This window comes from Rattus norvegicus, chromosome 4, assembly GCF_036323735.1.
Source record: "Rattus norvegicus strain BN/NHsdMcwi chromosome 4, GRCr8, whole genome shotgun sequence".
NCBI lineage: Eukaryota > Metazoa > Chordata > Mammalia > Rodentia > Muridae > Rattus > Rattus norvegicus.
In genome coordinates this window covers 51,580,921-51,596,361 of record NC_086022.1, presented here as the reverse complement: position 1 = coordinate 51,596,361, position 15,441 = coordinate 51,580,921, and the positions used below count along the sequence as shown (strand labels likewise).

Here is a 15,441-nt window from a genome sequence, read left to right as displayed (position 1 = left end):
CTTAGCCCTGGACAACGGCTGCATAGATTCCATTTGTGCGCGACTGCCTTTCAGTTGGCCTTGGTGTGCAAAATTATTCTATTATATCTGACTTTCCTACTTCTTGCTCCTTCTGCTCTGGTGAATTCTGTGAAACTAGATGTTCCTTGATATTATGATTCTTAAACAATTGGAAATTGAGGCTTAGCAATGGCCCAGGTGTATGCTGTGTGTTCTCATCTTAGAAACAATGGAGTAACTGCACAATAGTAGTTCCAGATTAATGCTTGACTTGCAAGGAAACTTTAAAGAAATTATTAGAAAATGAATTAGAGCCAACATTGGGACCCTAAGAAAGGAAAAAGTTATTGAAGTTAGGAAATAAGTTTTATATAACATTTGAGAGTGGTTCCTGGATAAGGAAGTATAGAATATATAAAATTATATACTAGTAAAACTAAGTCAAAATACTGGGACTCTTATGAGAGTCATTGTGTGCAAGGAGCAGAAAGCTAGCGGAACCACTGAGTTAAGGGTTAACTTGATTCTTTCTGGCCACTGCCTGGCAGCTTTGTCTATGTCATTTATCATTAGAGCTTCACAGGAAAATGCAAGTAGCTGACCTAGGAGCTCTGAGCTCTGAAGTATAATAAGTTAAAAGTTAAAGTTTAAATAATGATAAGTTTACAATTATTATTATTATTATGGCCACAGGCCTGGGAATAGGGGAAGCTTGAAACTTTGGGGAGCAATTGTAATTCTTAGTTCTCTGTGGGATGTGGTTATTCTTCTGAATTTGATTTGGCAATGATTATACCATGTCTTTTTTTCTATCTACTTTTGAATTATCAATGAAAGACTGGGGCAAGAGAAAGGCTGGAGAGCATGAGAGAGAGAGTGAGTGAACATGTGAAGAGTGAACGAGAGAGGGCATGAGGGAGAGAAGGTGAGAGCGAGTGAGCGAGCATGAGAAGAGACTGTAAAGAGTGAGTGAAGAGAGAATGTGAGGTGTGTGTGTGAAGATTGTGTGTGTGAGTGAAAGGAGAGTGCATGTGGTGTGTGTGAGATATGTGTGTGAATATGTATGAAGATTGTGTGTGAGAATGAAAGGGTAATGAACAGAGGTGTGCATGAGTGTGGGAGTTTGAGAAAAGAAAGCCGCAATAAAAAATAGCAGAGTACACAAGGGAATGCAGAGTGTGTGCAGCCTCAAGCTGAGAGAGAGCGAGAGAGAGAGAGAGAGAGAGAGAGAGAGAGACACTTTAAGCCTTAAAATTGCCTGTCAGTTTGTATCCAAAGAGTAGTCTGTGTATATTTATTATGCGCCATCCAGATGTCCCTGCTTCCAGTTGAGAACTCCGATCCTGTGTCGAGGCTGGACCCCGGCAGCTTTTCCACTGATGATCCTCACTTGAGAAATGGCCACGTCCCTCAGATTTTTCTTCAGATTTTAAATCAAAGTGCCCAGGAATCTGGGTGGTGGCAGCCATCTATGGCATGTACTAGAAAGCACCATTACCACCCATGTGTCATTTGCCCACACAATTTATACCACAGTAAAGCAGAGTGGCTAGCCTTAGAGCGGTCAGGAGTAAAGTAGACTCAAGCAGTTTCTTCACACAACCAAAAAGTTCCAAATGAACTTTAATTCCATTCCACAAAGATGAATGCATCGGAAGATGATTATATGCGAGGGCTATCCCCTTATAAATTTTTACTTGACATCCCATATGTCAAACAAATTTATATCTGGTATCAAGTATATGATAGTTGATCAGTGACTTCATGTAGGTTAGGCTTCAAATGGACAAAAATAAGGCTCTGACAAGTTTCCTGCCTGGAGGCACAAATCACTTTACATTACGTTTTCATCAAAACTGCCAACTACAATCACAGGTGCAAAGAATCTTCCAGCCTCATAAAAAAGTTACAGACGGCAGAGATTTCTCTCTGCTGGGTGACTCCAGATTCTGTGATTTACAGCGACTAAAGGGATAACTCATGACTTTTTACTCTAAGAACCGAGTCTAAATTTATGACATTTCTCACTGTTAATCTGTGTGATTTGTGTGTGAAGACAGCTGTGGATGCAACTAACTAAAAGTAACACTTAGAAAGTCCGTGAAAGGCTCCACTCAAGTCTCCGGAAGCTTTGAAGGAAGGGAGCAGGACATTTTTTGAATGAAATATTGCACAGTGTTGAACCCATTCAAACAATAATAATGCCATGACAGAGGTGTATCTGATCACTTCAGTTCCCAGGAGAGGACACAGTGAACCAACGCCGTATTTGCCTTTTGTCTGTTCCTGGTTTTTCTACCTACTCCTTTTGAGTATGAGCGTCCTCTGAGTGACTTGACATGTCACTGAAGACTTTAAATATTTTCATCCCAACGTGACTTTTTAAAGTTCAGTTAATACGTTTTATTATTTCTCAAGTTTGTGTGTCTTGATATTTTTTCATCTGCTCCTGGAGTGCTCACAGATAAAGCATCTCAGCAGCAGGCCTAATTGGAAATAAATGAGCTCACAGTCTTATCTCTCACTGCCTTTGTGTTGCGGTGAACTGCCAGGATGCTCTATACACAGCCACCGCTAACCAGTTTAGTGGGGTTACCTCACTGAATAGGGAATAAATCACTGCTGATCTAACTAAATAATTCTGCCTCTGAATAGAGGGTTTGTTCCACGAACACGCGCACACACACACACACACACACACACACACACACACGCACACACACACACCTTATGAAATTTAAGAACAGAGCACATCAGCATGCTGATATAACATGATTAGTCTTGAGTGAGTTTGTTTACATTTTGTTCTCCACATTGACGTGAAGAGACTTCTGTGTATTTTTACACATCTTAAAATACCAGAAGGAAAGTGTTTTCCACAATAAAAAACAGACCAGCTGAAGGAGTATGGCCTTATATTGTGAAGCTTAAGAACTCAGGTGAAGAGTAAATAAACACCACCCTTGTCTTCTGAACGCTGCACTGTCGAGCATAACGTTGACCTACTAAGGAAACAGTCACCTTATGTCTGTTAGCTCAGAAAGCCATTCTATCTCAACCTGAGAGCAGATAACGGTATCTTAGGGGTAATCAGCAAGGTCTTTTAAAAGATAAATCCAAAGAACAGAAAGAAACTGGCAAGGGCTGCATGTTTTCCTGTGCCACAGCCACTGCTCACAGCTGTCCCAAAGATACAGCAGAAAAGGGAAAAGGAGAAAACAGTGAATGGAGCCGGAAATGTGCAGAAAACTGACTTCCCTGGACTTCAGGGAAAGCGTAAATAAAACAGCTGCAGAAAACGTATCTGAGGTCATTTCTACCACAGTGGGTGGACTGGCTCCTTCATAAGCAGAAAAGGAGAAACTTCTTGGGTTAATTAAGATCTTGGGTTTCCCATCAGAAAGGTAAACTAGCGTAGATAAAATGAGAATGAGGGATGGGTTGGAATGAAACTTCAAAGCTTGTGCCAAAGGCATTCTGAAAGCAATTTTGAGTTGGCCTAGCCTGTGGCAGCCATGGGCAGGGGAGTGTACAGGCCGATGAGGGAGTTGCTGGAGGCCACAGGAGAGTGTCAGTGAAAGGAAAGGACTTGGACTTCCCTACTTCCTCTGCTGTGTTGTGTTGCTGCTGCTGTCTCTCTTCCCATCACGCTCCCTTCTGGGATGCTGAGTTGCAGGCCCAGGACTTTAGGATAATGTCCTGCTCAGGTGAGTGGTTGAGGTATGTGGTCTTCTACTTTATTAACTTACTTATCAGTCATACGCACTTTTAATTTTTAACCTTGTTTACTCTCAAACCGCCAGCCACCTTCACTGTCTCAGTGTTCTATTGCTGTGAAGAGACACCCTGGTCAAGACAACTTATAAAGGAAGGCCTTTACATGGGGGTTTGCTTAGAGAGTTAGTCCATGATTGTCATGCTGGAGGGGTCTGTGGCAGGCAGACAGGCAGGCAGGCAGGCAGCAGGCAGACAGGCAGGCATGGCATTTTAGCAGTAGCTGAGATCTTGCATCCTGATCCACAGGCAGCAGGCAGATAAAGACAGGGACTAGTGCGAGTTTTTGAAACTTCAAAGTCCTCCTTAGTGACGAACCTCCTCCAAGAAACTCACACCTCATAATCCTTCCCAACCAGTTCTCCCATCTGAGGACCAAGCATTCAAACAGATAAGCCTGTGGGGGCCATTCTCATTCAAAACACCACGTTCACAATCTTGGATTACATAATGACAATCGCAGTGTGCTTCCTCTCAGGGCTTTTCTGAATCTGAAAATTTGGGGAAGGGGGAGGGTAAAATTCAGAACCATCAAATGGCAGCGTCATGTCATCAAAGTAACTCTTCAGGGCTTGGTATTTTCCCTCCTCGCCTTTGCTCACACAGAAAGGCTGGTCTTTCCCAAATACTATCCCAACTGGACTACCCAAATCCACAGAAGGTAGCAAGGTAGCGCGTTTAAGGGCTTGAGCCATCAATCCTGCTGCTAGGGCTGAAGGATACCTACAGCTGTTACTAGATCTGTGAGTTTTTCGTTACAATGTTTAAATGAACAATTAAAGTGTCACTGTTACTGGAACCCTTTTGAGAGTTCAGAACGTAATCGACATAAGGCAAATTCAGAAAAAGAAATCATCCCATCACTTTTGGTCCTCAAGACCATAAACAGCCATTGTGCCTTCTTGTGGTTTCTTTCTGTTCTCTCCTGTCTTCAATACTCTGAACAACGATTCTTGCACAATCCAAGTTCTATCCAATGTGTTTGCAAGGAACTTATTTTGAACCAAGTTAACTCAGATTTCCTCTTATAACTCAACTTTTCGGAGACATTAGTAAGCTCTTCCTGTAAACACCCTCATTATCTCTGATACCACGGCTTGTAACATTAGGCACGTTTCATGGTATTTTCCACCCAGCCAATACTGTCAGTATCGACTGATGTAATGAAACAGCCATTGAGTTTCCTAAAGACGGAGCAGAAAGTGTAAAGCCTAAATTATATTTTCATTTGTTACACTGACTATATATTTTTTTTCTTAAGTAAATGGAAAAACCAGGAAAAACAGAGAACAGGCAAGAAGCTGCTGGGTAATAGGTAAAAGAACTGATGGTGGACTGAGGAGAGAGGGAAAAAGGGATCCTTAGTGAATTAAGCTATTTCCAGCTCATTTTTGAACTTGCACGTATTAAATGAAAATGTCTCCTTGCAGCAATAAAAAAGATGCAATCTTTGTTCAAAGGGGTTTGATTGCCATAAAGGTCAGAGAATGGCAGCCCGACTCGTTTTACTTATCTTCCGCGTTCTGCGTGAACCGACAGCTTCCGTAGGATCTTTACCTTGACGGTGAAGCGTTTCTTCTTCGGGGGGCTCCATACCGTGCCAGTTGAATGAATGAAGGCACGCAAGGGCCTTAAGGAGGTCACCAACACATACGCTTTAAGAATCACAGATAGCTCTTCTGCTCTGAAGATTGCTTCACGCGGAGCAACGAGTGTAGTCTGATTCCTAAAAAAATAAATCATAGTGCTGCATTTAAAATTGAGTATGCGATGGGTGAATGAACTAAACCTTGATAAACTCCTCCCATCCCCCCTTGGAGCCCAGTCCCAGTCAGTGGCTTTCCTGAACCGATTGCAACTGTGGATTTTTCTCTCACCACCAGGGGGTGTACAGGCACAGAGACAGGCCGTCGATGGGTAGAGGTCTTCAGACTGGATGACTGAATCAAACGATTTTCCCCCAAAGGAAAACAGTACTTAGACTAATGTTTAAAATTTTCTGAAAATTAAATTAGTCACCCTCTCCGTGACCTCGGATTCGTGGGGCTGTTTGAGCAGGAACGAATGAGTAAATGTGGGTGAGAAACACTCCCCCTCCCCTGCTTTCTTGGATGCTCTCTTCTGTTTGTGCAGAGGTTGAATTATTTAACAGCAGACAGGCCATCAAGAATATGCTTGAATGGGCTGGAGAGATGGCTCAGCCGTTAAAGGCTAGGCTCACAACCAAATATATAAGAATATGCTTGAATACTTCCCTGACTACTGCACATCTACGTAACAAACACCCCTCATTCCAGAAAAATAAACGTCAACTTAAAGAAAGCAATAAACAGTTCTTGTTCCCTGTTTTGTGATGAAACAAACACACTTCCGGAGTAAGCCGTACCAAAATATAAAATTATTTGTATTTCTGTGCCGTGTCTATATGTTGAGAATCTAATTCTAATCAACAGTATGTGGCCTGTGTTTGTGAAAACTGCAGAAGTTAAAATATTATGCAGGAGCTGCAAATGGTTTCTCCATAAAGACTATTCAATGCTGAAACACTATCTAGTAATCATACAAGCAGATGAGGCAAACTCATTTATGTCTTGAATGGCATAATTAAAATACGTATTTTCCTCCTGTGATCTATACACGCTCTAAAATCCTTTACTTGGATTCTGTAGAATTTAGGAAGGCAGGGAGGGACCATTGGTGGGGAGAGGAAAGAAAGATCTTAAGGGAGGGAGGACGGTAGAACAGGGGTGATATGAAAGAAAGGGGAAACGTGGAGGGAGGTTTAAGTGGGGAGAGGAGTGAGAGAGAAGGGCAGAGGAGGAGACTGGGGAGGGATAACCAATACTAAAGATATTCAAAATAAGCCATGGGAAACCCACTGTTTTATAAAGTTCATTTTCCATACAAGAGTTTCATCAGAACAGGGCAGGGTATGATGCTCCTCCCAGCAGTCATAGATTACAAAATAAAAGCCCAGTGCATTGTGGGATGCCTCCCTAACGTAGTTGATCAGGAGTGACTCAGAGATCTTCCAATAACGCAGGCAGTGGCCATTGTACTCGGTTACCGACCAGGACCAGATGGTGAGATTCTATTGCTAATGACACCGCACACTTGGGTCACAGGACGTGGAGGGATCAAGTTGGTACTGACCTGGGAAGCTTCCTTCCCTGATAGCCAGTGTTTGTAGTACTCGAAAGAGCTATGTGTAGATTCCTGAGGCAGGGGATTGTCATCCACTGTCCTGCCCAATAGTAACAACTACAATAATGGCTTAGGTGGCAAAATGTGCCCATAGGAGCAATAGTGGTATAAATGTTATTGGTAAGCAACCGCCTTTCACTTGGACTTACCTATGGCGTTTTCCACAGAAGGAAATGGATGTCTACTACTGTGAATCTGGCCAGGAATATGCCTGGAGAGCTCACAGGCTCCAGGGTTAAACCTGCTACTAGTTTGTTAAATGGATGGCGTATCAAACTGCTCTCTACTCCCATTTCTATATCCATAGATGAGTGAAGCTCTCAGGTCTCATCAGTGAGGTTTCTTTGTGGACAGTGGTTAATGCAGAGACTCACAACTTGTCTCGGTGCAGAAGGTGAGTGTCAGTGGGATGCTCAGGACATCCGTGTTATCTCTGCCCCACAGAAGAGGAAGGCGAAGGACTGTAAGAGCCGGAGCTCAGGGTGGACCAGACTGAAACTGCTGAGTTCATGACCTCACAGCTTTGGTTCTGCCATCAATAGACCTGAGTAAGATCAAGCCAATCAACCATCCACCACGAGGCAGGGAGGGTCCGACAAGCCCAGTCCTAACTGAAGAGCGATTGATGGCTGATGGCTTAAGAGAAGAGTCTGTTTCCTTTAAGAATGTGACCTCTGGTAGGTTGATTAAGCTCTAGTGGATGGTTCCTCACTCATGACTATATAAGTGGTACAAAGTACTATATAAGTAGTAAAATGAATGAATGAATGAATGAATGAATAAATAAATAAATAAATAAAAGCATGACACTGTTGGGGGGGTGACTGATGGATCTCAGAGATGTTAGGAGGAAGAAAGGTAGAGATTAGGATCAAAATACATTACATAAAATTCTCAAAGAATAATACAAATGTTATATTTAAAATATCCTTTCCTGGGCCATCCAGAGACTACCCCACCTGGGGATCTAGCCCATATGCAGTCACCAAACCCAGTCACTATTGGGGATGCCAAGAAGTGCTTCCTGACAGGAGTCTGATATAGCTGTCTCCTGAGAAGCTCTGCCAGACCCTGACAAATACAAATGCAGATGCTCACAGCCAACCATCGGACTGAGAACAGGGTCCCCAATGGAGGAGTTAGAGAAAGGATTGAAGAAGCTGAAGGGGCTTGCGACCCCATAAAAACAACAATACTAACTAACCAGAACTCACCATCCAAACCACCAACCAAAGAGTACGTATGGAGTGACCCATGTCTCCAGCCACATATGTAGCAGAGGATAGCCTTGTTGGGCATCAATAGGAGGAGAAGCCCTTGGTCCTGTGAAGGCTCAATGCCACAGTGTGGGAAAATGTCAGGGTGGGGATGTGGGAGGGAGGGAGTGCGTAGGTGGGTAGGGGAGTACCCTCACAGAACCGGGGAAGGGAGAAGTGATAGGGGGTTTCCTGAGGGGAAACTGAGAAAGGAGATAACATTTGAAATGTAAATAAAGAAAATATCCAATAAAAATATTTAAAAGATATTCTTTCCTGGAAATACCTTGGGTAACTTGATACCTTTTCTTAGATCGTAGAAGTCATAAAACTTTAATAGCTAAGAAAAATCCATTCAGCCATATTCAAAGACTAAAGCAATGTCATGCAGATATAAAATAGAAGTTAAAATTTTATAGTTTTCCATTGTCAAGGTTCTAAATTCAATTTACATTAATGTAACTTACTAGCTAAGAGTCCAATTTACCCAAATGTTTATTCTACAGAAGCAGAAATTTGAATTAGTCTAGAAGAAAGTCAATGATGTCATTCCCTCTTAAGCCACAATGACTGGGCATTCTTTTGAGCGGGGCCTAGCAATTTACCAAGTCACAATCTTCCCCCCTGCCCCATCCCAATGCCCAAGCTCTGAGATCCGAGTTCTAGGGTTTTGTTTTTTACTTGCTGCCTACAAAATGTGTTGGATAGAACATCCCACACCATTATCTTACAACTGTTCGCGTTGCCAGTTCCATGGTTTCCATATACGTGGCTTCTCTGCTTTTGAGAGATGACTGGAAACACTCAGCCGTGACTGTGTCCCCTGACCCAGGCACACAGAAGAACTCACTGGAAGTCGCAGTTCTGAAAAGAGTCACAAGCAAAAGACAGTCATTCTTGCTGGTTCCTCCTGGAGCTGCTTCTAAATTACAGTGTACTGGACTGGAGAGTCCACCCCTCCATTCTGAAGTCAGGATGCATCAACGAAGTAAGAAACTATGATCAAAGAGGAGTTTGTTTTGGAGGGTTCTTTGTTTGTTTGTCCCCACCACCACTGCCACCATCATCAGGAAAACAATGGTAGTAACTGGTTTTCTCAATTTGCTTGCTCAAAAGGGAAGATAGGTTCATATTTCTAACCTTCCAACCTCAAGCTGACCTACATCCACACTGCTGAGGACGCTCTGTCACCGATAGGAAGGTAGCTGTAGGCACTGACTGTTTGAGGTGTGAACAGAACTCAGAGAGGGAGTTGATTTCCTAACAGTACATTGCTTCCTATACTTACGTTGGTTGTGCCTCGTGACCTCGATCCCCTCACAGGGGCCTTTATTTCGAAAAGATTTAAGTTTACGCAAATGGAGAGAAGCTATGTCATACTTCAGAAAGGTCATACTGAATTATTTAAAAAGTGAAAATTTTGGATATGCTTAGTAAGAGGACCCAGTAGTTACAAAAAGCTGTAGAATTAAAACGAAAAGCCTCCTCCATCAGCAGTGAGGGCTTGAGCATCAGCTTTTAAAATCCAGAGGAGCACAGGACATCTGGAGCATTTTACTGTTTCTGAAACATAAATGGATACAACTGAGATAACTAACGATGTGCCTATACTAACCTAGATGCCTAAGGATTTGGTTTTTAATATATAAGAGAGACATCTCCATGGTCCATGCCTGGCTTATTTCCCAGGTTTATGTAGAATTACTCCACACACTCTTCTCAGTAGCTTACAGTATTTCATTCATGTGTGTGTGTGTGTGTGTGTGTGTGTGTGTGTGTGTGTGTGTGTGTAATTGATTAGGACATTCTTCTCTTCTGTGCACTTACTTTTAAAATGTGTTTCCCTTGACATTTTCATAACACTGTGAGGAACATTCTCACACACCTATTTTGGTGTACCTATACAAGTTTGCCCGAATTCTTCTAGGCATGTAGATTCACCAGGTCAATAGGCAAATGTGTCGTAACTTTATTAGACATTATCAAATTACCCCTTCAAATACTTATCCCAATTTCTATACCATCCCAGAGTGTGTGGGACTTGTTTTACCCCCGGGTCACAATACTTTATTTTTAAGTCAGACAATTTATCTAGGTCTCAAAATGAAGCAAAGCCTTTAATTTTCCCCCCTCTGGTACACACTCCATCAATGCCATCATAGTCTAATTTAAAACATCTCACCCTCCCAAGTAAAAGTCACAGACGTAGGACTGTCTGATGCTTTCCCATAGGCCACTGTAACACAGTGTGATTGTGCCAGAAAGTGCCGATAACCTATTCGTAAGGCTCCCTTAGCAATGAGGTTCCGTGTATCACAACAGCAGAACTGAAGTTAGAAAAATTGCTTTGGTTTTAAGTTGACAAATGAAAAAGCATAGAAGTTAATTTCTCTCCTTGGAAATCACAACCTCACATTTTTTAAATTCACATTGTGTGTGTGTGTGTGCGTGTGTGTGTGTGTGTGTGTGTGTGTGTGTGTGTGTGTGCGCGCGTGCGCGTGCAGGTGCCTGTGTAGGTTTAAGAATAACTCATAGGAGTTAGTTTGTCTCCATCTGGCATGTGTGCAAGTCTCAGGGCCTGAACTCAGACAGTCAAGCTTGGAAATGAGCACCTTTACCCAGGGAGCCATCTGACTGACCTAGAAACCACAGCTTTGAAAAGGTTGATAATGGGAGCCAAGGTATGCAGCCTAATGGTAGAGCATGCATTTAGTATATACATGACCTTGGCTAAAACCCTTGGCTATGCAAGAAAAGTCAAATGTCCACTAAATTCCTCAATCTTGTACAAAGAAAATAAATATTCTCAATTAAAATTTCACTGGATATAGTTATTTGTCAGAAGTTATTACTGGGGAACTCCTTTGTAGCTCTCTTTGATGTGGGGTGAGAATAATGTCATTGATTCTAATTTCCCTCATCCTTGCCACAAGAGGCCCAGCGTTCGAAGTCTATGCACAGTTGCATTTGCAGAAGCTAGACAGCCTAGTTTTACTAGGCTAATAACCTAATGGTGTCATGAAGGGAGTGTCAGATAGAAAGAACAAATGAGAAAACAGAACTCTGTCCCCCTTTGCTCGTTTGTTTCAAGTGGTGGAGATACAGGAGATGCTGGAAGAATGGAGGTGAGAATTACCAAGGCTATGTAAAGCTCCTTCATTCACCCCTAAACTGAGATGCAATATCAGAATTCAATACTGATTTTAAAAATTTATAGTAATGTTCAAAACTTACACATGAGTTGATAAACTCCGGGCTTCCTTTATATTATTTAAGACTTGTTCATTATTTTGTGATTCTCATAAAACAATGACAAAACCCTTTTGCAATTTGTTATAGCTTGATATCAAAATGGACTCTTATTCTATTTGAATATGGGGAAATGAGCAGACATAAACTCCACTAATATATAGAAAAAGTGGCTGTGTTTCTTGGAAGTGTTATAAATGGTTGTGAACACAGTTATCTTATGTTACATAACAGAATCAGATATTGTTGGAGGGGCCTTTTAGGTCTTTGGTGTTTCCATCCAATGTGTTTTTCAATAGGTTAGCCCACCCACTTCCTTCCTTTTCTACGTCCCCCCTCCTAAACCCTAGACACATGCAGAAAGTCTAGAATTCTCCCTCATAGTACAGCTGAAAATATCTTCTGTATTTTTAAGGAATTTGGGAGATGAAGGACTCTGTCCCATGGGTAGTCTTCCAAATAATTCTCTAATTCGCTCACATGGGGTAGTTGAAATGTTTCATAGGCAATTGAATGTGAAATGCCTCGCACGTATCTGTTAGGTTTCCTTGCCCATGGTCCAGAGTCAGAGTGTATAATAGATTCAGATGGGAAATGCCATCCAGTGAGTAGTGCTGCGCTTTTATTTAGTGCCTACTCTTAGTTCATTTCAGAGAGCACCGAAGCCTGTAAGCTTACGAGTCGCCTGGAGTCAAACCGGACCATTTCTTAGGGATGCAGCAAGGCTGCCTTGCTCATGCCTTTTAATATGTAGTAGAATGTGGCCGAGCGCCTGCTGACTGGGGTGGTGTTGTGTGAACAGGAAGACCCAGCCAGAAGTAAAAGGCCTGTCTTTGCGTTTCTGCTCTTGCCAGGCAACAATGGGCTTGTGACCCTGTTGAGGAGTCTTCTAGATTCCAGGATGTGAATTCCATGAGTTGTCTAAACTTTTCATAGTCCTAAAACAAGGCTGACCCATTCCTGTGAGCAATGAAATAGTTTGGAGACGGTTAGCCAACTTAAGGTTACAAACCAAAATGTTACCCTGAGGAACTAAAAATACTTTCCCTTGGTTAGTAATCCCTCCCGCTCTGTGCAGCATGTAATTATGTACAGCACAGGTAAAGACTAAACACTGGAAAACATGTGTACTGGAAAAGATGAGCTGCCAATTTTCTGGTGTATTTGATTTAATGTTTTGCCCCATAGCTAGTAATTAATATGAAAGCAATAGCGAAAGTATCATTATGTTTCACCAATGTTTGGATGTTGTCTTGCATTTCTTATTAAGAAACTAAATACAGTGTTTTGTGTTTTAAATTTACAGGGAAGATGAACATCCTTGATTAGCAATTAATAATGATTTGAGATTAGCAGTATAAATAAGTATAGTTATGAGTATTAATTGCTACTCCTGCCTGTGGGCATTTACAAATGTAAATGCTTGTCTTGCAGGTATAAAAGCTACACAAATATAACCTTAAACCTCACGTGTATCACAAATATGACTTTAGAAATGCACACGTTGAAGTCACATGCAGGAATAACTTCTATTGCAGCCATTAAGTAAAGACTACAGGTAGAGGGGCACATGTATTTCCAAGGCAAGAAAGATAGGGAATAAATGACCCACCATTTTCTACCCCTAAGCCTGAGCTCTTGCTAGCACGCAAGGCCAAGTAACCCACATGGATGGAGGCTGTGAAAGACAGGCATCTAGAGAGAGGCCTAGAGGGAACTGCAGGGGTAAATGGAGGGGATCCAACACAAATACCACACTCGGAAAAAGGAGCTGTATCCACAGTTCTCTCCGCCATGTTTCTATGAGTTCACATGTAGGAAAAAAATAAAAGAGAATCTACAACAAGAGTATTTACATAGGGCAGCAGGCGATGGCTTAGACTGAACCATATGGAATTGCTGTTTCTAAGTAAAAACAGTAGACATTGGTCAAATATCAGCAATTGCACAGTGGTCCACCCAATGTTTCTTTTACTACACCACAGGACCTACTGGAGAGAAAAACATCAAAAATGTGTAATCAGGTAACATTGGGTGCCTGGACTCAGGGAACATCATGGAAGACTGGGCAGAAAGTTCTAAGGGTCAGAGGTCAGGGAAGACCTGAGGGACACAGTGTCATTTGACCATGCCAGGTACTGCTGTACTCATGAACTCATAGCAGCTATGATTATCTGCCTAAGACCTGTGAAATCTTAAGTTAGTAAATATTCCAACATTTGAGTGTGGGACAGGTCCATGAGTCCCTACCTCTCTTTGAGGAACAATTGACAGTCAACGGATGATAGGGGAGGGAGAGTGAGCTTTCTTTAAGTGTGTCGGACCCTGATAAGTCTACAGTGTTCCAGGGGGTAGCCCAACACTCAAGGGCATATGGGTAACACTAATTGGATACAGACAAATGGGATATTGGTAGAGTAAAAGGGAATCCAAGAGGAGTCAGGGAAGTGAGTGTGATCAACATATATTGCATAAAACATATAAAAATATAAAAGATTATAGGGGGAACAAATATTCATAGGAAGAGATATGGAGACAAGGTTTGGAGCAGAGACTGAAGGAATGGCCTACCTGGAGATACAACCACCAAATCTAGACAATATTGATGCAGTCAAGAAGTACAGGCTGACAAGAACCTGATATATATATATTTGTTGCAAACAACAAATTTGCTTGCAATATTTGTTGCAATATTTTCTTGCAACCCCATAAGAACAATAATACCAACCAATCAGAGCTCCCAGGGACTAAACCACTAGCCGAAGACTACACATGGACAGACCCATGGTTCCAGCTGCATATGTAGCAGAAGATGGCCTTGTTGGGCACCAATGGGAGGAGAAGCTCTTGGTCCTGACAAGGCTGGACCATAGGGAGATGGGAAGGGGTGAGTGGTTGGGTGAAAAACCCCCTTACAGAAGAAGAGGGAGGGGAATGGGATTGGGGGCATATGGATGGGACACTGGGAAATGGAATAACATTTGAAATGTAAATAAAAATATCCAATAAAAAATATTCTTCAGGAATAATCTGTAGTCTATAAGGTTTTATCTTGATGTCATCTTTAAAATTCCTAGAATTCAAAAAATATAAAAGAGTTAATAAAATATTATTTTAAAAATCAAAACTGATTCTAGTAAGAGCACATAATCACACAACACGCAACTGAAAGTACCTACAGGTTGGTCACCTCTTTTTAAGAAAGAGGTGACCCTGAGGTCACTCATGAGTGTTTAGCATCTTCCTTGTAAGCAATGGAGACACACACAAGTCCGAGTCTCTTACAAGGCAACAAATATCCTCACGTCTTAACCTGCTACTGTTTTGAATATTGGTGAAAAATCACAGCCAAAAAGCATGTTGGGTGCAGAACAAATGTTTGTTGAATGAGGAACTAGATAGTAGCTAAGGTCATTTACAAATCTAGTTTTCTTGATTCTGGATACAAAGTTGCCATTTCTAATACAAGGCTTAAGGCAGAATTAAATGTCGAGAACTCATTGGCTACAACTGAAATTCCTGCGAATTTAGCATATTGCTTTAATCATGAGCATGTCACAGGACCAACCAGCTGCCCCTCCATTTATGAAACCCAGTAACCTTATGGGAAAGAGACTACAGACGGATGCTCTCTAAGCCACCAACCCCTGAAAAGGTATTTGAGGAATATCAGTCAATCATCCTCTCACCTCTTCAGAAGAGTACAGAACAATAAGGGATACAGCCACAAAAGAGTATGTATAATAAGGAGGACTGTGTAGACCCGACTATACCACATCTTTACTCCTAAGTAGATCATGAAGATTTACACCCTGTTCTTTCCTCAGGTTTAGCTTTGTGTGGTCCCAAGGGAGGAAGGAGCTCAGTTCCTGTCTCGTTCACTCATTCAAAGAATCTTCATTAGGTTCTAATACCGGGTTAGGTCCTGGGTAGAGTAGGATTGGAACCGACACACTTA

At 41.9% G+C, this 15,441-nt stretch overlaps 1 protein-coding gene across 3 annotated transcripts in view; it reads right to left on the bottom strand.

Moving 5' to 3' along the window:
• Positions 1–15,441, bottom strand: part of Cped1 (cadherin-like and PC-esterase domain containing 1) — a 272,944-nt gene that overhangs the window by 159,079 nt on the left and 98,424 nt on the right. For all 3 annotated transcript variants that reach the window (XM_039108608.2, XM_002729287.6, XM_039108607.2), the window contains exons 5-6: positions 8,966–9,098; positions 5,332–5,500 (exon numbers count right to left, since the gene is read on the bottom strand). In XM_039108608.2, coding sequence (XP_038964536.1) covers positions 5,332–5,500; positions 8,966–9,098 — 302 coding nt within the window. The remainder of the gene's footprint in view (positions 1–5,331; positions 5,501–8,965; positions 9,099–15,441) is intronic.